The sequence below is a fragment of the Lutra lutra genome, chromosome 5 (genome assembly GCF_902655055.1).
Source record: "Lutra lutra chromosome 5, mLutLut1.2, whole genome shotgun sequence".
Classification (NCBI taxonomy): Eukaryota; Metazoa; Chordata; class Mammalia; order Carnivora; family Mustelidae; genus Lutra; species Lutra lutra.
The window spans coordinates 126,761,491-126,788,861 of NC_062282.1; the positions used below are offsets into that span (position 1 = coordinate 126,761,491).

General features: G+C 39.3%; 1 protein-coding gene across 19 annotated transcripts in view; it reads left to right on the forward strand.

The window, feature by feature from the left end:
• Window positions 1-27,371, forward strand: part of PAM (peptidylglycine alpha-amidating monooxygenase) — a 158,380-nt gene that overhangs the window by 19,873 nt on the left and 111,136 nt on the right. For all 19 annotated transcript variants that reach the window (XM_047731699.1, XM_047731700.1, XM_047731701.1 and 16 more), the window contains exon 3: window positions 18,644-18,701. In XM_047731699.1, coding sequence (XP_047587655.1) covers window positions 18,644-18,701 — 58 coding nt within the window. The remainder of the gene's footprint in view (window positions 1-18,643; window positions 18,702-27,371) is intronic.

Sequence of the window (27,371 nt, forward strand, 5' to 3'; positions counted from 1 at the left end):
TCAGACAGTCTTCTCAACTAATGATTAGGCTTTTCCCCTTCCTCCTTCCTTTTTTATTTGTCAGGATAATATCTGGGTATATGAAAAGAAAGGGTCTTAAATCAATAGCCTTGGGTGGTGGAAGGGGTTTAAAATGAATGGAATTCTTGGGCTCAGTTCTCTTCATTGGTATCAACTCTGACATCTCATCTGTGACTATGAAATTAACTTCCTCTTGGCTGGAGATTTCCTTTCATTTCCTCCTCCTGTCTCAGCTATGCCCGTTCTCCCCCTTTCCTAGCTAGCATTAGCCCTGCCTCCTTTGGAGCCATATTAACAGAATGGCTTCTGGGGAACCAAATGTGATTTATTTGGGAGAGAAATGTGAGTACAACAGTTTTATATTTTCACAATATTAATCTCATTACAAATATATAATACTGAAGACGTAGATTTTTGCCCAGAACTGCAACATTTATGCAGGTGTGCTGAAGTCCATTGGACTATTACTAAAAGTTGACTATTTTAATTTTTCAGTATTCATACTTCTCTATTTTATGTACAAGGTATGCACTTTTATAATACATCATCTCGCTAGTCCTTAATACATGACAAAAAAATTTAAAATCAGTGTGTGCTGAAGAGGTAAATCACACATTCAGATTCCTAGGTTTTGTTAACACCACTAGTCTATGGAATAAAAATATTTCTTGGGTGAAAATCAGCAAGCATCCATAGAAATTTATTACTTGGTGGTATTATACCCTGTTGAACTTATATAATACCAGAATTGTGTCAAATAATTTTCCTTATATTGTTTTATTTTGAATATTTGGAGGTTTTTTTTTTTAAGATTTTATTTATTTATTTGACAGAGAGAGATCACAAATAGAGAGGCAGGCAGAAAGAGGGAGGGAAGCAGGCTCCTTGCCGAGCAGAGAGCCCGATGCGGGACTCGATCCCAGGACCCTGAGATCATGACCTGAGCCGAAGGCAGCTGCTTAACACACTGAGCCACCCAGGCGCCCCATATTTGGAGGTTTTAAGTTGATTTATTGACCCATCGTTTTTCTTCAGGCTCCTAAATCTTTGTTTTTTGCTGCTGTTGTTGTTTTTGCTTTCTCTTTTTTTTTTCAAAGTTTATTTTATTTTATTTTATTTTAGTAATCTCTACCCCCAGTGTGGGACTCAAACCCACGACCCTGAGATCAAGAGTCACACGCTCTTCTGACTGAGCCAGCCAGGCGCCCCAGTTTGTCTTTTCATTTCCCTTTTCACCGATGTTCTTTACTGTTTCCTATGTTGGAATAGGCCCTGTGACCATCACCAGAGGAGCTGGTGGGAGAACTTTGTGGTGACTCTGCCGTATCCTGTTGCCGCAGGCATTTCTTTATTGGGAGGCAGTGTAGATGGCCAACATACAGAGTGTGGGGAATTTGGACTGTAAGTGTGGTGGGAGCTTTACATAGCCCTGAGAAGTTCCCGAGTCAGGAGGCCCGAGTATCCAGTCATAGTCCTTGAAGGAGGAGCTACCAGGAGGAACTGGCTTCCTTAAAATCAGCTAGGAGTGTTAACACACAAAACAGTAGATGTCTAAATGTTAGAAATGAATTGTAGGCATCCCCTACCCCTCACCCCCTAAGAACACTGTTAACAAATGGGTTTTAATTAGAGAAGTTATCAACTACTTTCTCCTTTTTGAAACATTGCCTCTCTTCAGCTTCTGGGTATAACACTCTATTGGTTTATCTCTGACCTCGGTGGCTGCTCTTCCTTTGGCCAGCCCCTTAAGAGCTCAGTCACTTGTCTTTTCTGTTTTCTACTCTCCCAAAAGAGCTTCCTCCACACCCACTGCCCAGTTACCACCCACCTTACATGTGGCATATACTTATAACATTTCTAGGCCTTTCCTCTAAAAAGGAACTTTGACCCAACTTCCCCTTTGATATTTACTGACAGGTTTTTCAAATGCTTCCTAAGTTCCATATGTCCAATGACAAATCCATTTTCTTCTTCAAACCTGGTCTTCTTGGGTTTTAGGCCTCGACTGCTACCAGTGCATTCAGTCAGGAAGATTTCACCAGAAATCTAGGAATCATCCTGATGTTGCCTCCTTCCTTTCCATCCAGATCCACTCCCACTCATGTCTATTTCACCATTTATTTATTTATTTATTTATTTATTTATTTTATGATTTATTGATTGAGAGAGAGCAAGCACATGGGTAGGGGCAGTGGCAGAGGGAGAGGGAGACAAGCAGAGTCACACTGAGTGGGGAACCAGATGTAGGGCTCAATCCCAGCACCTTGATATCATGACCTGACATGACATCAAGAGTCGAATGCTTAACCTATTGAGCCACACAGGCACTCCTATTTTACCTTTTAAATGTCTCTAAAAGCTGTTCTCTTTTCTCTTTCTTTAGTGCCAATACCCACTTCCAAGCTAATATCACTTTTCTGTATAACTACTTGGCCCTTTTACTTACCTCTCTAATTAATTTGAGCTTCTATGTCAGTTTCCTACAAAACATTTCATTGGCTTCCTATTGCTCTCAAGAAAAACAAAATTGGGGCACCATGCTGGCTCATTTGGAAGAGTGTGGAACCCTTGATCTTGGCATTGTGAGTTTGAGCCCCATGTTGGGTGTAGAGATTCCAATAAATAAATAAATGTATGTATGTATGTAAGTAAGTAAGTAAGAAGAGAAGGGGGAAAAAAAGAAAGAAAGAAAAACAAAATAAAACAAAACAACCAGAGTCCTTAACATGGACTACAAGGTCTAGCAATGTGTGTCCCACATCTCCGTTTCCATTCCAACTTAACTTGATTCACCTGTCTAAATGCAGTGACTTTTAGGGGCACCTGGGTGGCTCAGTGGGTTAAAGCCTCCGCCTTCGGCTCAGGTCATGATCCCAGGGTCCTGGGATCGAGCCCCGCGTTGGGCTTTCTGCTCAGTGGAGAGCCTGCTTCCCCCCCTCTCTCTGTCTGCCTCTCTGCCTCCTTGTGATCTCTGTCTGTCCAATAAATAAATAAAATCTTAAAAAAAAACCCACACCAAATTCTTCTCTTAAATAAATAAATAAATGCACTAACATTTATTTTCACAGTCACATAAAATTTTCTTCAAATATAGGACCTTTGAAAATACTGTTTCTTATGCCTAAAGCTTTGCTAATCCTCCTTCATCTATGTCATTTCCCGTGAATTCCTGGCTCTTACAGAAACCTTTACTTCTCCCATGTATTATTCAAAACAGCAAAACACATTTATCTGTGTGATTATTGGTCTGCTCAGCTAGCAGACTGCAAGCTCTGTGAGGACGGAAACCACGTATACTTTTGCTCACAGTTTTGTGGGAGTTGCCCACCAAATATGTTTGTTGAATGAATGAATGGATAGGTGGAAGAATGGATTTTGACACAGACATTAAAAGAGATTTTAAAGGTGACCAAGTATTCATGAGACGACTACAACAAGGCATGTGGGAACAACTCCAGAAAGAACAGAAATTGTGTAGACCACTCTGTTTTCTAACGGTTCACTTTAAATTTCAAGAGAGTAGAGTGCATTTCAAGTAGTAAAGTAGTTGACAGACCTGTTAAATTCCAGAACTTCTCTTCCATGACTCCATATTGTCCTAGAATCAAATGTAAGCCACTTAGCTTAGAAATGTGCTGTTTGGGGGTAGGGACCGTGGGACCTTTCTGTTCTGAAGTATCTCCAAACAGATTTGAGATAGTCATTTTCCAATCTGCTGCTAAGAGAGAGGTATGGGGGAGGAGAGGAGTCAAGATGGCGGAGAAGTAGCAGGCTGAGACTACTTCAGGTAGCGGGAGATAAGCTAAATAGCTTATCTAAAGATTGCAAACATCTACAAATCCAACGGGAGATCAAAGAAAAGAAGAACAGCAATTCTAGAAACAGAAAATCAACCACTTTCTGAAAGGTAGGACTGGTGGAGAAGTGAATCCAAAGCGACGGGAAGATAGACCGTGGGGGGAGGGTACGGCTCCCGGCGAGCGGCGGAGCAACGGAGCACAAAATCAGGACTTTTAAAAGTCTGTTCCGCTGAGGGACATCGCTCCAGAGGCTTAACCGGGGTGAAGCCCACGCAGGGTCAGTGTGGCCTCAGATTCCCGCAGGGTCACAGAAGGATCGGGGGTGTCTGAGTGTCGCAGAGCTTGTAGGTATTAGAACGGGGAAGCCGGCTACAGAGACAGAGCCGAGGAGTGAGCTCACAGCTCGGGGTTACCTTGAACTGGTCGCAGGCTCGGTCAGCTCGGAGCGCGGCCAGAGGCCAGGGTGACGGGAGTAATTGGGCGCTGTTCTCTGAGGGCGCACTGAGGAGTGGGGCCCTGGGCTCTCAGCTCCTCTGGGCCGGAGACTGGGAGGCCGCCATCTTCACTCCCGTCTTCCGGAACTCTACGGAAAGCGCTCAGGGAACAAAAGCTCCCGAAAGCAAATCCGATCGGATTACTCAGACCTGCCCCTGGTAAGGGCGGTGCAACTCCGCCTGGGGCAAAGACACTTGAGAATCACTACAACAGGCCCCTCCCCCAGAAGATCAACAAGAAACCCAGCCAGGACCAAGTTCACCTACCAAGGAGTGCAGTTTCAATACCAAGGAGAGCAGCGGAATTCCAGAGGAGGAGAAAGCAAAGCACGGAACTCATGGCTTTCTCCCCATGATTCTTTAGCCTTGCAGTTAATTCAATTTTTTTTCTTTTTCAATTTTTTTTCTCTTCTTCTGCCAATTTTTTTTAAATTTTTACCCTTTTCTTTTTTAACGTTTTTTAACTAGTTTATCTAATATATATATATTTCTTTTTTATATTTTTCCTTTATTCTTTTTTGTTTGTTTGTTTCTTTTTTGTTTGCTTGTTTCTTTTCTTTCTGAACCTCTTTTTATCCCTTCTCCCCCCTCACGATTTGGGATCTCTTCTGATTTGGTTAAAGCATATTTTCCTGGGGTTGTTGCCACCCTTTTAGTATTTTACTTGCTCCTTCACATACTCTTATCTGGACAAAATGACAAGGTGGAAAAATTCACCAAAAAAAAAAAAAAAAAGAACAAGAGGCAGTACCAAAGGCTAGGGACCTAATCAATACAGACATTGGGAATATGTCAGATCTAGAGTTCAGAATGACAATTCTCAAGGTTCTAGCCGGGCTTGAAAAAGGCATGGAAGATATTAGAGAAACCCTCTTGGGAGATATAAAAGCCCTTTCTGGAGAAATAAAAGAACTAAAATCTAACCAAGTTGAAATAAAAAAAGCTATTAATGAGGTGCAATCAAAAATGGAGGCTCTCACTGCTAGGATAAATGAGGCAGAAGAAAGAATTAGCGATATAGAAGACCAAATGACAGAGAATAAAGAAGCTGAGCAAAAGAGGGACAAACAGCTACTGGACCACGAGGAGAGAATTCGAGAGATAAGTGACACCATAAGACGAAACAACATTAGAATAATTGGGATTCCAGAAGAAGAAGAAAGAGAGAGGGGAGCAGAAGGTATATTGGAGAGAATTATTGGAGAGAATTTCCCCAATATGGCAAAGGGAACAAGCATCAAAATCCAGGAGGTTCAGAGAACCCCCCTCAAGATCAATAAGAATAGGTCCACACCCCGTCACCTAATAGTAAAATTTACAAGTATTAGCAACAAAGAGAAAATCCTGAAAGCAGCCCGGAACAAGAAGTCTGTAACATACAATGGTAAAAATATTAGATTGGCAGCAGACTTATCCACAGAGACCTGGCAGGCCAGAAAGAGCTGGCATGATATATTCAGAGCACTAAACGAGAAAAACATGCAGCCAAGAATACTATATCCAGCTAGGCTATCATTGAAAATAGAAGGAGAGATTAAAAGCTTCCAGGACAAACAAAAACTGAAATAATTTGCAAACACTAAACCAGCTCTACAGGAAATATTGAAAGGGGTCCTCTAAGCAAAGAGAGAACCAAAAGTAGTAGATCAGAAAGGAACAGAGACAATATACAATCACAGTCACCTTACAGGCAATACAATGGCACTAAATTCATATTTCTCAATAGTTACCCTGAATGTTAATGGGCTAAATGCCCCAATCAAAAGACACAAGGTATCAGAATGGATAAAAAATCAAAACCCATCTATATGTTGCCTACAAGAAACTCATTTTAAACCCGAGGATACCTCCAGATTTAAAGTGAGGGGGTGGAAAAGAATTTACCATGCTAATGGACATCAGAAGAAAGTAGGAGTGGCAATCCTTCTATCAGATCAATTAGATTTTAAGCCAAAGACTATAATAAGAGATGAGGAAGAACGCTATATCATACTCAAAGGATCTGTCCAACAGAAGGTCTAACAATTTTAAATATCTATGCCCGTAACGTGGGAGCAGCCAACTATATAAACCAATTAATAACAAAATCAAAGAAACACATCGACAGTAATACAATAATAGTAGGGGACTTTAACACTCCCCTCACTGAAATGGACAGATCATCCAAGCAAAAGATCAACAAGGAAATAAAGGCCTTAAATGACACACTGGACCAGATGGACGTCACAGATATATTCAGAACATTTCATCCCAAAGCAACAGAATACACATTCTTCTCTAGGGCACATGGAACATTCTCCAGAATAGATCACATCCTGGGTCCTAAATCAGGTCTCAACCGGTATCAAAAGATTGGGATCATTCCCTGCATATTTTCAGACCACAATGCTCTGAAGCTAGAATTCAATCACAAGAGGAAATTTGGAAAGAACCCAAACACATGGAGACTAAACAGCATCCTTCTAAAGAATGAATGGGTCAACCAGGAAATTAAAGAAGAATTGAAAAATTCATGGAAACAAATGATAATGAAAACACAATGGTTCAAAATCTGTGGGACACAACAAAGGCAGTCCTGAGAGGAAAATATATAGCGGTACAAGTCTTTCTCAAGAAACAAGAAAGGTCTCAGGTACACAACCTAACCCTACACCTAAAGGAGTTGGAGAAAGAACAAGAAAGAACCTCTAAACCCAGCAGGAGAAATTATAAAGATCAGAGCAGAAATCAATGAAATAGAAACCAAAAAACAATAGAGCAAATCAACGAAACTAGGAGCTGGTTCTTTGAAAGAATTAATATGATTGTTAAACCCCTGGCCAGACTTATCAAAGAAAAGAGAAAGGAACCAAATAAATAAAATCATGAATGAAAGAGGAGAGATCACAACTAACACGAAAGAAATACAGACAATTATAAGAACATACTATGAGCAACTCTACGCCAACAAATTTGACAATCTGGAAGAAATGGATGCATTCCTGGAGACATATAAACTACCACAACTGACCCAGGAAGAAATAGAAAGCCTGAACAGACCCATAACCAGTAAGGAGATTGAAACAGTCATCAAAAATCTCCAAACAAACAAAAGCCCAGGGCCGGACGGCTTCCTGGAGGAATTCTACCAAACATTTAAAGAAGAACTAATTCCTAATCTCCTGAAAGTGTTCCAAAAAATCGAAATGGAAGGAAAACTTCCAAACTCATTTTATGAGGCCAGCATCACCTTGATCCCAAAACCAGACAAGGATCCCATCAAAAAAGAGAACTACAGACCAATATCCTTGATGAACACAGATGCAAAAATTCTCACCAAAATACTAGCCAATAGGATCCAACAGTACATTGAAAGCATTATTCACCACGACCAAGTGGGATTTATTCCAGGGCTGCAAGTTTGGTTCAACATCCGTAAATTAAACAATGTGATACAACACATTAATAAAAGAAAGAACAAGAACCATATGATACTCTCAATAGATGCTGAAAAAGTATTTGACAAAGTATAGCATCCCTCCCTGACCAAAACTCTTCAAAGTGTAGGAATAGAGGGCACATACTTCAATATTATCAAAGCCATCTATGAAAAACCCACTGTAAATATCATTCTCAATGGAGAAAAACTGAAAGCTTTTCCGCTAAGGTCAGGAACACTGCAGGGATGTCCATTATCACCGCTGCTATTCAACATAGTACTAGAAGTCCTAGTCCCAGCAATCAGACAACAAAAGGAAATTAAAGGCATCCAAATCGGCAAAGAAGAAGTCAAACTATCACTCTTCGCAGATGATATGATACTATATGTGGAAAACCCAAAAGACTCCACTCCAAAACTGCTAGAACTTGTACAGGAATTCAGTAAAGTGTCAGGATATAAAATCAATGCACAGAAATCAGTTGCATTTCTTTATACCAACAACAAGACAGAAGAAAGAGAGATTAAGGAGTCAATCCCATTTTCAATTGCACCCAAAACTATAAGATACCTAGGAATAAACCTAACCAAAGAGGCTAAGAATCTATACACAGAAAACTGTAAAGTACTCATGAAAGAAATTGAGGAAGACACAAAGAAATGGAAAAATGTTCCATGCTCCTGGATTGGAAGAATAAATATTGTGAAAATGTCTATGCTACCTAAAGCAATCTACACATTTAATGCAATTCCTATCAAAGTATCATCCATTTTTTTCAAAGAAATGGAACAAATAATCCTAAAATTCATATGGAACCAGAAAAGACCTCGAATAGCCAAAGGAATATTGAGAAAGAAAGCCAAAGTTGGTGGCATCACAATTCCGGACTTCAAGCTCTATTACAAAGCTGTCATCATCAAGACAGCATGGTACTGGCACAAAAACAGACACATAGATCAATGGAACAGAATAGAGAGCCCAGAAATAGACCCTCAACTCTATGGTCAACTCATCTTCGACAAAGCAGGAAAGAATGTCCAATGGAAAAAAGACAGCCTCTTCAATAAATGGTGTTGGGAAAATTGGACAGCCACATGCAGAAAAATGAAATTGGATCATTTCCTTACACCACCCACGAAAATAGACTCAAAATGGATGAAGGACCTCATTGTGAGAAAGGAATCCATCAAAATCCTCGAGGAGAACACAGGCAGCAACCTCTTCGACCTCAGCCGCAGCAACATCTTCCTAGGAACATCGCCAAAGGCGAGGGAAGCAAGGGCAAAAATGAACTATTGGGATTTTATCAAGATCAAAAGCTTTTGCACAGCAAAGGAAACAGTTAACAAAACCAAAAGACAACTGACAGAATGGGAGAAGATATTTGCAAACGACATATCAGAAAAAGGGCTAGTGTCCAAAATATATAAAGAACTTAGCAAACTCAACACCCAAAGAACAAATAATCCAATCAAGAAATGGGCAGAGGACATGAACATACATTTCTGCAAAGAAGACATCCAGATGGCCAACAGACACATGAAAAAGTGCTCCACATCACTCGGCATCAGGGAAATACAAATCAAAACCACCATGAGATATCACCTCACACCAGTCAGAATGGCTAAAATTAACAAGTCAGGAAATGACAGATGCTGGCGAGGATGCGGAGAAAGGGGAACCCTCATACGCTGTTGGTGGGAATGCAAGCTGGTGCAACCACTCTGGAAAACAGCATGGAGGTTCCTCAAAATGTTGAAAATAGAACTACCCTATGACCCAGCAATTGCACTACTGGGTATTTACCTAAAGATACAAACATAGTGATCCGAAGGGGCACGTGCACCCGAATGTTTATAACAGCAATGTCTACGATAGCCAAACTATGGAAAGAACCTAGATGTCCATCAACAGACGAATGGATAAAGAAGATGTGGTATATATACACAATGGAATACTATGCAGCCATCAAAAGAAATGAAATCTTGCCATTCACGATGATGTGGATGGAACTAGAGGGTATCATGCTTAGCAAAATAAGTCAATCGGAGAAAGACAACTATCATATGATCTCCCTGATATGAGGGAGAGGAGATGCAACATGGGGGGTTAAGGGGGTAGGAGAAGAGTAAATGAAACAAGATGGGATTGGGAGGGAGACAAACCATAAGTGACTCTTAATCTCACAAAACAAACTGAGGGTTGATGAGGGTAGGGGGGTTCGGGGGGGTTATGGACATTGGGGAGGGTATGTGCTATGGTGAATGCTGTGAAGTGTGTAAACCTGGCGATTCACAGACCTGTACCCCTGGGGATAAAAATATATGTTTATATAAAATAAAACAAAAAAATATACATTAAAAAAAAAGAGGTGTGGGTGTGGCTAGTTAATGTTGGCACAAGGTTTAGAAAGCTTTCATTTATTTTTTTTTAAGATTTTGTTTATTTATTGGATAGACAGAGATCACAAGTAGGCAGAGAGGCAGGCAGAGAGAGAGGGGCAAGCAAGAAGGCTCCCTGCTGAGCAGAGAGCCCAATGTGGGACTCGATCCCAGGACACTGGGATCATGACCTGAGTCGAACGCAGTGGCTTAACTCACTGAGCCACCCAGGCGCCCCCCTTTCTGTTATCTCTTAAATGAAAGTGTGTGAAAGCTCTAAGACAGATGTTCACTCACCAAAATATTTTTTCCTTCATCATTTGCTCATACAGATTTGTAATTCCCAAAGAAGAGCCCTTGCCAGGAAGTAGCTTCCACTTGAGCTACTTGGCATTAGGAATCTTTTCATCATCAGCCATAGTGTGATTATAGTTTAAAAATGCAAATGGGATTCTGGGATGAATCAACTGAAGGATAAAATTCATATGAAAAAGTGATGCCATATAAAACCCTAATTAGGCAGCATCTATAATACAGGTTTCACTTCTGCCTTTCTTAAATTGTCAGTTTTTTGCCACCAAAGGAGGAAGGTACGGGCAAAATTTAGCAAATATTTATAGATTTTCCAGTATGCACCAGATATTATTGTAAATGCTTAGGATGCAAGGCAGTCATTATGACAAGAACATTACATTCTAGATTGGACTAAACATCCAAAAAGTTGATGGGGCTGGAGCTTACAACCTAACGTTTAGGACAAGAGTAGAGCGTTTTGAAGAATGCTTTCTTTTAGTCAATTTGGGAACTTTTCTTAAGACATAAAATCCTCACTATGACTATTTATTCTACAGCTAAATGAATATAAACATAAAAAACATATTTTATATGTATTTTTTTAAAGATCTTATTTATGTATTTATTTGACAGAGAGAGACACAGCGAGAGAGAACACAAGCACGGGGAGTGGGAGAGGGAAAAACAGGCTTCCCACCAAGCAGGGAGCCCGATACAGGGCTCCATCCCAGGACCCTGGTATCATGACTTGATCTGAAAGCAGACGCTTAAGAGCGTCTTAAAATATGTGAGCTACTCAGGTGCCCACATATTTTATATGTATATGTTAAGGGAAAGACAAGAGCAGAGGGAAAATTAGGATAGAGTATACACAAAGTGACAGTTTAAGGGATTTTATCTTTAAGTAAGTATCTTAAGTTCTGGTTTTAGAGAGGTGGATTTTGGGTGTGTTTTTTTTTTTAAATTACAATGTTTTTTATTCTTCATCTTCTTCCAACTTTGCAACCTAAATGTATATTGCTGAAGAAGTTGAATAGCCTGTTATGCTTTTAAATATAGAATACATCTAAAATAGAAAGTCTTATCTTCTTTCTTGATTCTTTTATGTTCTCCAGATTTTTATTTAAATCCCATTTAGTTAACATGCAATGTAGTATTGTTTTCTGGTGTAGAATTTAGTGATTCATCACTTACATTACATACCTGGTGCCGTCCTTAATCTTCATCACCCATTTGGCCCAGTCCTCCACCCACCACCCCTCCACCTACCCTCAGCTTTTTCTCTGTAGTAAATAGTGTTTCTTGGTTTGCCTGGAGAGGTAGACTTTTTAAACCTGAGTTTTGCTCCAGAAAAGCATTTGTGTTCTGCTCTAATTTTCCTTTGCTTTAGCTTTCTTCTATACTAGGATGATGTTGAAAATACAGACTACTGTGTCAGTTTAAGCTTAGTAAGCATGCATTAAAATCACTTTGGGAAACAGCAATTTGATTCCGTTTTCAAACTGGATCAGTTAAAAGAAAACTTTGAAAAAAAATAATTTTCCAATCTCTTCCTTCCTCTCCTAACTAAGGTCCTTGTCAGAGAGACCTCATCATTTTCTGAGCCTTTCCCTTGTTGGACTAGCAGCATGACCACCATGCCTGAGGTTTCCACTAGTGCTTCGCAGAACTCGAATTATTTAAACTCAAAGTGAGGGGGCACCTGGGTGGCTCAGTCGGTTAAGCTTCTGCCTTCAGCTCAGGTCATGATCCGGGGGTCCTGGGATCAAGCCCCAGGTTGAGCCCTGTGTGGACCCCCAACTCATGCTTTCTGCTCAGCGGAGAATCTTCTCCTCCCCACCCCCCCACCCTCTCACCCCTGCTTCTGCTCCCTCTCTGTCTTGCTTTCTCTCTATATATCAATTAAATAAAATCTTAAAAGAAAAAACAAAACATAAACCCAAAGTGAGTACTGTGTGGAAATGAAGGGCTTTTGTGGAGCCTCTACAATTTGTCTGGATCGGATTTAAACTGTGCGTGGTCTCAGTCGGTCAAGAGGTTACTACTCGCTTTGCAAGCAACAACTCGAAGGCACAAAGTCACAGTTGCTATCATGAGATGATTTCACTGCTCAAGGGATGGCTGAGAAAAGACCAGAGACCATGCAATACACGATATAATATCTCTATGGGTTGAGGCCTATTCACAAAACAACCATTTGCAAACGGACGGAGAAGTAACCATATCTGGGTAAAACTGGGTCGTATTGTCTATTTGTATGCCTGTCTGTGTCACCACATTGGAGAGTCTCCTTGAGAAACGTGGTCTGCAGGGATCCTTCAAGTCCAAACAATACAAGGGCCTGTGAGGATATTATCTAATCAGGATCAAATCAGAGTGTTCCGCACTAGAATCTGAATGGTACCTCTGGTTTCCCAAAACAAAAATTATTGGTTTTGTGTGAACAGATGGTTTTGTTTGTTCCATATTAATTTAAATATGCAGTTGATGTTATTAACTACTTATTCTGTAGAAACCACTGTATTTCTGTCTCACGAACAACTAAATCAAAATAAAGAACACTCTTTAAATAATGTAAGCAAGGTGTTACTGAACCTTATTGTCTGCAAGAGAACTCTTGGTTTAAAATGCGTAATAATAGGAGCGCCTGGGTGTCTCAGTCAGTTAAGCATCTGCCTTCGGCTCAGGTCATGATCTTGGGGTTCTGGAATGAGCTCTCCGTTGGGCTCCTTGCTCAGTGGGGGGAGTCTGCTTCTCCTTCTCCCTGCCCCTTTCCCCTGCTCATGCACAATCTCTCTCAGATAACTAAATAAAATCTTTTAAGAAATGGGTAATAATAGAATATAATAGAAGTTCTTTAGCAATAAAGAACTTTCATTTCTGGTACACTACTTTTGTCAGAAAAATGTGCTTTTCTTGGCTCACTCCCAGGAGCAGCAGTCAAGAGGCATCAGCAATATCATATCCCTCTTGATTCAGATTTGGCTGATGTGCCATATCGGAGAGCCCTGGGAAGCATGGCTATGTAGATTCACATTATTTCTCCCTTTTTGTACATCTGAGCCTTATGTTAGCAGTTTGAATCCACAGTACTTTCCATACACTCCCCTGGCACCAAGCTCAGATACTATATTCTTCCCACAGAGAGAAAAATAAGATTCATGATGATGATATATGGAAAATTTGCGTAAGGTTGTACTGGTAGTTTGGGTTGAATTATGGAAGCATCCTTCCTGGGACAGTGTGTGCAAATGAAGAAACTATTATAATGGGCAGTAACGTGCTGTTTTTGTGTCTTCGGAATATGTTAGAGAGAAACACTGATCTGAGTTACATATAGGCTTTCAAATAGCTTTACTTTGCAGAAACAAAATATGACAGAATTAAATCACTGTGGTTCTAGTCTAGTTCTTTGCAGTTTGTCAACAAGCTTTCATGAGATACTCTCAGATGTTATTGAAAATTTAGGGGACTTAGACTAAAACTTCTTGTTAAATTTTATGTGTCTTGGATTCCTTTATTTCTCCCCTTCATCAAGGAAACAACTAAAGTTGTGTCTAAGAACTGGTATTTTCTTTTCAAATATTAGAGAGATTTGAAAAACAACCTTTTAATAGCTATTTTCCTATTGTGGGCAGAGAAGTGTTTTAATGAACTCGGCTCAAATTCCATTTCATCAGTTTCAAGAATTTTGTTTAATCACAAAGAAGTTACTTACCTGTTTGAGTTTCAGTTTTATGCCTTTAAAACAGTGTCTGTAACACTTGCCTGACAGTGTTATCATGGGAAATGACTATGATGGAAAGTTCTAGAATAAAATACAATTGCATTCAGTAAATGTTTTTCCTTTGACAAGGTATCATATACTAAATATTGATCATATGTTTAAGTCAGTTGAATTTGGTTTGTATTGTTGACAAAGGGTGTGGGGTTATAGTTATCTGATCAGGGTACTGTTAAATGGTTTTCTTCGTGGTTATCCTGAGAAAAAGAAAAACATAACCGGTTACTTGTTCATGAAGTTTTATTACTTTGAGAAATGTATTGTCCCAGGTTTCTTAATATTGTTGTCTCAGAAGGCTTTGTTGTTGTTGTTGTTTTTTTAAATAGTTTCTTGATCTCAGGGTTGGTAGTAGTTAAGTATGTGATTACATGTTATTATAGCCTTAAATTCTTATACTGACTACTGCTTTACAGCATGGAATTTAAATTTAAAGTAAACATCCCTTCTTGGAACTTGCTATAGAAAGTAACCTATATTGATGAAACAGTATTTTGTAATCACCTAAAAAATCTTTCTTTCCCTGCATTATAATGAGTTCATAATACTTTGGCAATGGCTATTGTCTAAACCATTCTTCAGCAAATTACCTGTCTTGTTAAAAATAAAAATTAAAAAAATGTTATTCATTTACTTACGAAGAGCCTTGCATTTAATTTTAAATATAGCATTTACTCTCATAGTTAGAGAAAAAGAGGTATGAAGGTTCAAAGGACTCTCCAGAATCACATTTAACTAGACTAAAATGACAAGAAACTAGGTTAATGGCAAGAAAATGGCAGGAAAGACACATAGCTATTTCTAATCATCTTGAAGGTGTAAACTTGAAGACCTTTAATCCTTGTTCTGACACTAACTACCTGGGTGGCCTTAGATAGATCAATAACCTTTCTGTGAATCAGTTTCCATTTCTGTAAAAAGTGATTCATTGCCTCTTAGTTCTACTCACAGCATAATTGTGAGAAGAAAATGAAGTAACACAAAAAGAGTGCTTACTCAGACTCACCCAGCCTCAGGGGGACAGAACTTGGCTCTTAGACATCTTTAAGATATTGCTTCTCCAGTTAAACCATGTAAATGACCCTTAGGGCCATACCTTCCTTACATAGACCTTGAGCTCTCAACTTAATTCTAGGAAGCAAACTGTATTACCAGAATACTATAGAACAAATTCACTGACACCTTTTACACTTGCAGAGAAAAGAATAAATTACTTTTTGTCATTCTCTGTTCTGTTGAACTGGTCTTCAGAGCTTTCAGCTGAAGGCTAATTATTGATTTAATAGACATTGTATTTTTTTAGTGTACTAATTTTTAGGAAAAGAAAAAGGTTTTACCTTCTTTTCTTCTAACAGAATTATTCTTTATCTTGAAAAATGGGGCATAAGTAAAATCCTAAATCAGAGTATGATGGGGCATGGGACACCATTGATGCAATGTGTAATACAGACTTTGCTCTCCCCAAATAATTTTGCCAAATGCTATTTATTCTGCAGAGGATCTCCCTCATCTCTTCTTAATTTTTTTTTAGACTGGCTTCAACAGAACAACAAAAATAAATCATTGAAATCTGAATTTATTCTCATCAGAGAAGTTGTAAGCTGAGAAATAAAAATTGGTAGAAGGAAGACATTCCCAATTTTAAATTGCGCAACTGCTGATAAGAATAAGAATACAATATGGCTCTGATCGATTCTGACTATAATAGTAGTTTCCTTTATTCTGTACATGGAAGCATTATTGTTCTTAGTTGTTTATTTTTAATCAAAAGAACCAACTTTTTGAATTTGATATATATATTTAGTCCTATAAGTTAACTATTCCAAAAACAACTTGAAGTGGCTTATAATAAAATGAAAGATAAATCCAAATATGAAAGAACTTTGGTTTGAGTTTAATTGCAACCTTTTATCCTTTCCTATTATAAATATGTACTTAGCTACTTTAAACTGACTTTTGTTTTTATATTTCCTTTTAAGTCATTAATTGCTCATGGTGCTTTGAGTGATCTGTAATGCATTAGACTACCTCGGTACAGATTCCAGCTCCCACACTTACTAGTGTCAAAAGGTAAATCAGGTGGAGATGAGTTAACGTGGTAAAGACAGACTTTCTTCAAAAATAACCATTATAGTAGTGAAGGAGGACCAGTGTGAACTGAAGTCAACTCTGCCAAAACAAGGGGCAGAAGACCTTTGGAGTCTGGGGGATGCTAAGGGAAAAGCACTGAGGAATATTGGGTGGGTGGTCCCTGCGACGAGGCCTTCTGGGTTTACTCACTGGTACCTGTCTAGAGGAAAAACAAGCTTCTCGTATCTTTATGACAGGAAGCAGTGATGTGAGTTAGAACAAGGCATCCACTGGCTGAGAACCAGAGCAGGATTGTCTCATTGGATGTGAGAAGACAGTTCTGGGGTTATGGAAGATTTACATCTCAGAGAGGTGGAGCAAAGATTTAGAATTGCCAGCTTTCTAAAGCAGCTGCACTAAGAGGGGCTTCACGAGCCTACCTGCCTAGTGCCAGATTTTGACTAGAACAAACAGAAAAGTTACTTAGCCTCTGTTTGCCTTGGTTTCCTCATCTGTAAAATGGGGAGAGAGATAGTTTATCACAAATTCGTGTTTTGAGGATTAAAGAAGTTAAGACTTATGGAGTGTTTAGAACAGTGCTGGCACATAGTAAGCTCTCAGTAAATGTTAGTTATTATTCTTACTATCTTTAAAGTGGAGTTCCTAATAGTAGCTACCTACGATGTTTGGTTATTTTAATTATTAGTTGATAGAGTTCCTGGAGAACTATGCCTGACACATAATAAGCATTCAGTGACTGTTTGCTTAGCAATGGTAACAGTAGCAACAGTGGCTACAGTAGCCACGGATAGTTTCCAGCCCTGAATTACTCATAGCTCAGGAGGGCCAAATAGAAAAGAATCTTCCACTTATGTTTTTTATGTTAGAATGGGGTTTTGTGACAGTAGTAATTCAGAGATTGGAAAAATATTTATGAACAATATCGTACATGGTTATAAGATCTTTAAGCATTATTTTCCCATTACATTTCTTGGGTTTTGGTTACACAGTCCACATCTTTGTCATTCATGTAGCTTCACCTCCTTCCTGTGCAACCATCAACATCTCCCAGCACATTTCCTTCTTAGCAAAATAAAGGTGAATTGAAATAATTATAAAGCCTTTTAAGAAAACAGTTTGTGTAATTGGGAAAAAAAATGGCATATATAAAATCTTACACACTGAATCTTATTTCTCACAAAGTTTAAGGTGGTGATTTGAGGTATAGTTGAACTTCCACCCAGTACAGAATTTTTAAAAAGAGGTACAAATTTCACAATTTTTCAGGGCTATCTAGTAGGTTTATTGATATACAGATGATCTCCGTCCGTCTTTATGGAGTCTCTTGACTCTAGCACTGTACAGTAGTAATCCATGAAGTATGAATTATTAAATGAGCTTAGTCTATATTTATATTGTGCATATTATCAACCACGGCACACAGTTCACTGCATAGGATCTTCTACTAAGGAGGTGGAATGTGTAGGTCAACAGAAGCCCATTCTCTTTAAATTGCAATTTTAATCACTAGAAATTCTTTTTTTTTTTTTAAGATTTTATTTATTTATTTGACAGACAGAGATCACAAGTAGGCAGAGAGGCAGGCAGAGAGAGAGGAGGAAGCAGGCTCCCCACTGAGCAGAGAGCCTGATGTGGGGCTCAATCCCAGGACCCTGGGATCATGACCTGAGCCAAAGGCAGAGGCTTTAACCCACTGAGCCACCCAGGCGCCCCCACAATTCTTAATGTTAATATATTTGATGGTAGAAAATTACCATTTAGATAAGAGATTAGTTGTTGGAAAAGAAAGAATAACTTGAGTGAATGTTGATTTCTTCAGTGTACTACATAAGAACATTAAAGTAAGGGAGAACAACCGAATATTATAGTTTAAGACCAACTTTTATTCATTGTCCTTCTCTAATTAATATTTGAGCAGTTGTAAAGTGATTCAGGAAATTAAATATTTAATTACGCATATAGCGAAGAGGGTCAACACTAACTCCTATCCCACTTTAAAGTCAAGTGCATTGAAGTGTTTCTCTCTTTTTATAGAAGCATCTAACATGTTGCCTTTTAACTGTGGCAGTACAAGAAATATCACTCGTGACAATTGGCCTTATTGATAGGATTTGAAGTCAATTAGGAAAGAGTCCTAGAAAAATGTTTGGAGTACCTATGTTCTAGACTTGGCCCTTCCCTTAACTTGGTCGCACCTCACTGGCAGGCAACTTTACCTCACTGGGCCAGTCAGTAGTAGTTCTTTTTCAGTCACGGAGCTCTTACTTTTACTGTTTTTTTGTTTGTTTGTTTGTTTTCTCTCTCTCTCTCTTCTTTACTAGAAGCAGATTCATTCGATTTTTTATCTTTCTTTCCCTAATAGTCTGATACCTACTTCTGCATGTCAGTGCGTCTGCCAGTGGATGAGGAAGCCTTCGTGAGTAAGTATGAATTGGATGGTGTGCCCGGGGTGGGTGGCTGAAGGGAGGGTAGCGATTTGAAATCAGTGAAAGGTTCTCTTTGACGGTTATGAGCATATTAATCTTTCACTGTCAGTCTCTAAAATGCATTTATCATGCCTAATGCAGAAACAAACGAGAGAAGGCCACTCAGAGACAAGATTACAAACTGCATCTGGAGAGATTCATGAGTAATAATAGTTAAGGACTTGCATGCAGATGTCAGTGGTTGCCAATGCCATGTGGTCCCATTTGTATAGTATTGGCTTTCTGTCTGTGGCTGGATGCTTAATTCCACTCCACTCAACAGACTGTTTATTTATCTGTTGGTTCATGCTATAAATCGACTGTACTTAGACTCAACATCAGGGAACTTGAGATTTTACCTGTCAAACCGTAGATGGATAAGAAGAAAGGAAGGAGAAATTGAGAGGAGAGAAGGGAAGGAGGGAGAAAGGGGGAAAAGAAGGAGCATTGGTCCTATTGCTTATATTATAGAATAAGAGGACTCATAAATGGCAGGTCCTACCTACCCCAGCTGAGGCTTTAAATCAGAGAGGAAAAGTGACAATATGCCATCTGCTTTCATCTAGGTTGTTTTAATTGAAATATCCCGATGACAGACTTTTAACTGTTTAGGGAAGAGGTGCGATTGGCATGTTTATTCACACCTTTATTCTTTTTCTCCCCCCGCTTTACTTTTCTGGTTTGAGATGTTGATTTTGGAGAGAAAATAATGGTAATGCGAGTTGTGCTTTAGTCCCATGAAACTAATCATCAAGTGGGCTGTCTGAAATGGCTATTATGTGAATTATAAAATGTGTACAGTCACCGTAGGGCCATCTGAGGATGAATTTTCATGAGGTGTCCCCACAGGAATATGCAGTATAGACCTGAAAAGCCAAACCAAAGTGCATTTGTTTTCCCACACACTTTGGTGGCAATTCCAGCAGAAAATACTTATAACAACTTATAACAACTCTCTAAAAATTTGTTTCCATAGTTAATTCCTAAGAATGAAAGTCAGACCTTGGGACATTGAGGGTTGTCTGAGTGTCCTTACTCTGTACAATAATCGAATATTACTAAGAAAAAAAAAAAGTAGGAAGGACGGTGCTCCCGGATCCTGAATTCTAAAGATAGAGAATAACTTAAATTGTTAATTGTAGTGCCTTGTGTAATGCTGAATGTGACTTGGTATACAAATTCATCATTAAAATATCAACAGTAAAGCTCTCCTCAATTTCATACCCACATATTTGGCAGCCTAGGAGAAAATAATATTTACTTGCTGAAAGGCATTTTTATATGAAGTTTTTTTCTGTACTGATTTTATGTTTTCTTTCCAAGTTCCAACAGAATCTTGACTGCCCTTGTTTCACATTTGCTTAGAAGGCCAGTCTCCATACCTGTATAAATATGGTAGTCATGTTTCATAACAACATTACAGGTCTCACATTAATAGGTTACTGATTTGTTTCTGGAGGGTGGTAGTAGTATATGATTTCAGAGCTGTTTACTCCAAGGACTGTAAATATATATCCTGGAATGAGTTATTGCCCTCCTAATATAAATGTGTTTACTTTCACATAAATTAAAATTGAAAAGTATAAGTCAATATATATTCGGAAAATATTCATAGAAAACTTGTAAAGGGCTATATTAGAACTAGGGTACTAAACGTTTCTGCATTTTCTTAGGCACTTGCCTTCTAAGATTAAACGATTCACAGTTCTAAGGTCTATAAAGGAGCTTGTAAGATTAAGAATTATTTTCAGTATCTTTTTCCTTTTCTTTCTTGCTGAGAGGATTGCATGAATACTAAAGATTTTGTCACTTGTCCAAGTCCTTTAATGTACTATAACTCCAGGCAATCTGTGGTTACCATTATCTTACATGGTCCAGCAACCATAGGTGTTTAGGTGTAAGCAAAGTAGAACTGGAAAATTTGCAAACCAAAGAGAAATACCAAACAATGATTTATATAAGGGAATAAGGAAGGGGAAGTTTACATGTACTGTCTCATTAATTCTTAGGACAACCCTGAAGGTAGTCCCATTTTATAGTCAGAGAGACAAAGACAGGAACATCTGGGTCTTTCTTTGATTTAATCACATGGTAGGACGATAGTTTATATAGAATCTGTGTTCATACAATCAGCTCATCACCACGTGTTCACTAAGGGTCTACCAGACACTAAGAAACTTAGAGCCAGCGAAGCATAAGTAAGCCATTTTGTAGAAGAGGAAACAGAGGGTCAGAGAGATCAAGGAACATGCCAGGACTTTTTACTAGTTATGTGCTCCCCTACTGTACACTGTTAAAATCATAACTGATTTGGATGTGAGGATAGTGAATGAAAGAAGAAATGAAAGAAGTTATCAAATGGATAGATGGACCCAGGATACAGCAGCAGCCCATCTCCGTCTTCCTCACGGAGGAAGTACCATTATCTTTTTATTCCCTCTTCTTCACTCCCTAATGGGAATGCAGTTTTGCCAAAGAGACAAATAAACCTCAAACCATCTTACAAAATGAAATCCAGTACACATGAAGATTAAAGATTAACAGAAGGAAGAGGATTCGGATGCACAGGCTGTATGGTGGGCGGGTGATCATGCATAACTTTATTAGATTCCCAAAGTGAATCTTTGCTAAGGGTAACCAAAGCTTTACCATGAATGAAAAATGTGGGTTGTCCCAAATTCTTCGTCTCAGGATGCCTTATCATAAGATTAGATATGGGTGAAAATGAGCACTTGTAAAGACGTTAATACTTTATTTCTTTTCTTAAGACATTTATCAATTTTATACTTTCTGCTTTCATTATCTGCGTCTCTTCGATTTTTGAATGCCAGAGGGGTATGTACAACCGGATATGGTGGAGACTCGAGATCGTTTGCTTCATACATGAGTGAACACTAAACAAGTATTTTGCTTGACCATTTTTAAGGCAATATATCATATAGTGGACAATTTACCTTTTTGCCTTTAATTATACTCTTCTTTGAACATAAAGGAGTAATTCTTTTTTAAGAAATGCCACTTGTTGGGGCACCTGGGTGGCTCAATGGGTTAAGCAGCTGCCTTCGGCTCAGGTCATGATCCCAGGGTCCTGGGATCTAGCCTTGCATCAGGCTCCTTGCTCAGCAGGGAGCCTGCTTCTCTCTCTGGCTCTGCCTGCTTGTGCCCTTGTGCTCTCTCTCTCTCTCTCTTGCTCTCTTTCACTCTTGCTCTCTCTCTCTCTCTCTGACAAATAAATAAATAAAATCTTTAAAAAAAAAAAAAAGGAAAGCCTCTTTTTCATAAATTTGGCAAAGTTTGGGGCGCCTGGGTGGCTCAGTCGTTAAGCGTCTGCCTTCGGCTCAGGTCATGGTCTTAGGGTCCTGAGATCGGGCGGGAAGCCTGCTTCCCCCTCTCTGAGTCTCCCTACTTGTGTTCCCTCTCTCACTGTCTCTCTTTCTGACAAATAAATAAATAATCTTAAAAAAAAAAAAATCCCTTAAAAAAATTTTGGCAAAGTTTAAAAATTCCGTTATGTGCCAGTTACTGGGCAAGGCAATGGGAATGTGAGGTATGATACAAACTCAAAGAAATATTACAGCCTGGCAGAATTCTAGAAGACAGGAATACAAATATTATAACATCTGAAAAGAACTTTCTCCTTTGGCTTTTTAAATTTCTACAGAAAATCACAAAAGGCAGAGTACATTTCAGATTGCTTATTAGGACTAAAACAAACTCTCTTGATGGTGTGAAAAGCCAGGATTGCATTTGAATAATTCATAATTTTGGCTTTCTGCTTGTGTGACTAGTTATGTAATTCATTTTAGATAAACATACTTCTTCATTTTGAGAAGAAGATACCATCACAATTGTCATAGAATTTCTATGTGCATATGCCTGTCATATTCACGTTATGAGCATACACAACATCTTTGATGCATTTATGTGTCTCTACTGAATTATTAAATGAGAATTAAAGTTGTTTGGGGAAATACAATAATGAAGATAAATATTTTTATGCTTTGAACAAAATCATAGCTTTCTCTAGAGCATTGCTTTTGTTTATTGTTTTAATAAGGAATCACAGATTGGAATGGGTGAAGGTATGATAAAATCTGCATTTGACCACCGAACCGTGATGCTGTCTAAAAGGTGTTTTACAGACACTCAGAGGAATTGACTCTGACAGCTGCCCACTCAGCCAAGAAATTTGACTGTCGTCTTCATCCACTTGCTTTCCCTCACATGGATGACCAGTAAATAAATGTGTCTTTTCCTTAGTGAATGATGGCAGGTCCCTATCTATCAAATTGCACTATACAAATGAGATAGAAGCCATTGAATTTAGAAATAGATGAAATTAATCTAGTGATTCATTGCTCTTCGTTTTCTTGGGCTTCTCTCTTGAATGTAGAACAATGTCTACTGCAGAATAGCACAGTTAGACTTGAGTGTTTCCAAATGTGACCTTTCTTCAACAAAGCACATGTTCAGGGGATATTGGGTTACTTCAGAAAATACAGGAACAATCTAATTTTGATCATGCTCATGGGTCATTACGTAGAGTCATTACATGACTATAAAGACCAACGTCTGGTAGGATGAAGTGCTCAGATAATCACATTTTATGTCATGACAGCAGTAAATAGAAGGGTGTGGGGGTATGTGCGTGTTTGTACATGTGTGAGTCTCCATCCCCTTGCAGTCACTCTCTGACTGTTCTGCTTCCAATTAGTTGACTGCATATCCTTTCCTTTCCCTCTTCACCCAGGATTTTCTCCAACATGAAAAATGTAGGCTGTCTCTCCACAGGACCATTGGATATCTTCTCAGAAACCCCCTCGGAAGCTTTTCAGGTTTCTGAGTGAAAATCATTTGGAGAGATAGCACAAATAATGGTCTCTGATGAACAGGGAAAACCCGATTTGCTTGGTCACCATCAGGGAGGAGAAGCTGCTACTGTCCGCCTTGTTTCAGAGTATTTCCAGGATGTCCTCTATGGTTTGGTCACCCAAACACCACATTCCTAACATGACGTCCCCTGATAGCCCCTATGGTTTTCTCTTCAAGTGATAAAACATAGGGGGAGGAAGGAGTAGGAAGCATCTCACTATATTTCGTAAAGCTGAGAGTTCGGAATGTCTTCGGTTAGATACATCTGGGGATCACCAGAGAGTAACTGACACGCAGACAGTGCTGTCTTCCTGCAGTAATGTCAAAATGCCACCCACCCCCCAGCGCTCCCAGGAAAATGGCCAATTCAGAAAGCCCAGGTCTAAGTCAGATTTGATGTGTGAATGCCCTTCATTAGCCAGGGCTCCCTGGCATTTTGACAGTCATCCAGAAGTAGTCATTTCAGCTCTTTCAGTAGGGCCGACTTCAGGGACTCACTCTCAAAAGGTGAGCATCTGCTGTTCTTGTCAGACCAAACATCATGTGAGTGACAGAGGATTTTCTCAGCATCGGGGAAAATGGTCCATTAGGATCTGCAGAGGGGAGGAGAATAGAATATTCCAGTGGCCAACAGTATGATCGATGAAGGAGCACACACACTGGGCTCAAGTGTGAGCCCAGCCACCTGCTGGCTGCAGCCTCTCTGCCCTCAAGGCTCAGCTGCTTGGGGCGGAAGGACCAGACTCCCAGGGTCATTGTGAGCTGTGAGGGAGTCTGGCATGGGGCAAGCCCTGAGTAAATGTTAGTGGTTAGGGATGGTTATTAAGTGCAGAGAGCTGCCTGACCAGAGTGCAGAGTGGTGCAGGCAGCTGCATGGCGCAGACTTGGTGGGAGTTTGGTCAGGGAGACTGGTCAGCATTATGCACAGCCTGAAAAGGCAAGAAGGGGCAATGGGTTTCTTTCTGCAGGAAATTAATAGGGGACCACTACAGGGATGACATTGCAAATACAAGGCTTAATGAAGCTGACGCTAGTTTATCTTGCACAGCCTGGCTGATAAAGTCTATTGATTATGTAGTTGGTTCTGACATATACCTAAAAGTTCTATCATCCAGAAGTTTAATTCTTTTTTTGTGCTTTAATTCCTTTATTCGGAAGCAAAGATTATTTCATTTTAAATTTGTGTTCCATTCAAAAGCTTGCTCATGTGTCTTACTTCTTAGTTAATTTGGCAACAACAGCTTCAAGTCCTCATAAGCCACGTGAAGGATTCCTCCTGATGTGTACCCCGTTGTCCAAGTTAGCCAGAATTAATGACAATTTCTCTATTAAACTTTCTGATTAAATACGTTCGAGCAAAAGGTCTTTATTTTGGTGCAGAATTGCTTTATGGTTATGCAGGAAACTGACAGAAGATAACATAATAGGCGATGGCTGTGGGTTTTTACCACGCTGCTAAGTGGATTTTGCTGCTGTGGGCTTTACCTGTGTCTGAGCCTTTCTGACCCCATGGCACGATAATGAACATTAAGGATGATTGTATCCTACATTTCCATGACAATTTGGAACATTAACTTAACTTTCTGTGTGTGGATTTTAAAATACAATCTTCAATTTGGGGGAAACAAAGAAACGTTTATGGAGGTGATACTAAGATCTGGGTCCTGTTATTTTTTTTTCTTTTAATGATAACACCTCTTTTACGTTAGTATCTCTTAAACCTGACATCTCTCTAGTCTCTCAATATTGAATTTGGCGTAAAAGCACTAGCTGTAATGGAATACGGACACCGCCCAGAAATTAACCATGAGCACCAGGGACTTAATTGGGGTGCCTGCTTCAGACCTCAGGTGATTTTGCTGGATCAACAGATTTCCCCGTGCATACCTCCCCCCACCCGAAAGCTTATTTATAAATTTGTTTTAAAAGAAACTTTGTTTTTACTGTTTGCCTTGTACATTTAGGAGGGGAGTACAATCCAGGCTAACTAAGATGAGTTAATAAACTTTAACATGCTTATGTAATATGTATCCAGCCACTAAAAGTGTTGACGGGAGGTCAGAATCACCTGGGATTCACCTGTGAAACTTAACATGTACACTTGCCTGGAATGACCTCTCAGGTTTAAATGAGATATTGATGGAGGAAAGACTAGGACTGATCCAGGATTGACCTTGAGCATTTGTATTTTTAATAAGTTGCATAGAATAAATCTAATGCACAGCACTAGATAAAAAGTACCATTGACAAAAATTGTTTAATAACACGTAAAAATATCCACAGCATAGGAAATAAACCGTTTACTACATACAGTATGATTCCACTGGGAGGAAAAAGGAAGCAAAGCCAACAATAATGATCCCTAATGATATATACGGGCAATAATTCTAGAATGCCTTAAGTTCTGAAGATCCCAATTTGCATTTACAAGTCAGTTCTTTTTTATATGATTAGTTAATTATCCATGGTCTATAGTATTCCTCTAGTAGATGTATTTAGCTAAAAGGGGTGTTTCCCCCATATTCAGTGGTAATTTAGGGTTGATTTTATGTGTATGGCTCTCTCCTAACTCTCTAGTTCCTACACTTGGCTACATGGGTTCTTCGAAATCTTTCCACATCCTGCATCTGGCAGATGCATCGAAATTTGACATGCAGACCTGGATATCCACTTGGAAAGGAAAAATGGAGAGAAAGCCAAGTGCTAAATGAAATTCTATCCTAGGTCACATTCCTAGAGAATTCTATGGCCCTGATTATAGTCTAACGTTCGCTACAAGAACCCATAAATTTCAAACAGTCTCATGCAGTTAGTGCAAATTTTGCTTGGCACTCCAGAAATTAGACACAAGTATGTCTGCTTAGTATGTCGGCCACATGCATCCTTTCAAGTCTTTCCCTTCAGATGACATTCTCCTTTGAGAAAACCTTCAACCTGTGCACTTTCAGAGCCATTGCATTCCTTTCATTAATGTGCACGAGTTACCATTTCTGGAGTCGTAGTCCTTCAACAATATTTGATTCCCAGGACTGACACTTACTTGCCTGTAAACTTTCCCCTGATCTTCTTATCCATCAGGCAATCTGAAACAACACCCATTGAGACTCAAGTTCCATTTCCACTTAAGCAACTGTCATCTTGTTATTGAGTTAGAAGAGTCAGTGGCACTTTTTAATCTTATCGGATATAATACTCCCTTGCGTTCTCACAAGGGCGTGCTTCTGCCCGTTTGTCGCTCTCCCAAGGCTGCCTTTGTTTATTCGGCCTGTCGGTTGTTTTCATTATTATCCTCTGGCTGTCTTCACCTTGGATCCTTTATTTCTTTGCTGTATGATGGGAGAAAAAGAAAGAAAGTAGGGGTAAGGGGTGGAATTCTTTTAAGATGGGATTTGAAAATATTTTCCCATATTCTTTTCGTGTAGTGTTGAAACCTCCAGTAGAGTCATATGTGTATCTTGTGCCCAGCAGACTTCATTCTTATTCACTAGGGTGGGATCTCGCTCGGCAAAGCGAGGAATAATAAGTAGGAAGGGAGCAAACCCGGGAAATGAACCTGTCAGACGAGAATCTTTTCCCAGTTGACCCCTCCCCACCACTGGCAGCAGGCCCTTCAGTGAAATTGTCCAAGGCTTGGTATGTTTTACAGCACCTACTGTTTGTTTTAGATTTACATTTTGAAAGGACATTCCTTTTGCTGGTGGTATTTTTCATTGCAACTTGCAGTAAGTTGTACTTTGAGCTATAATTATATAA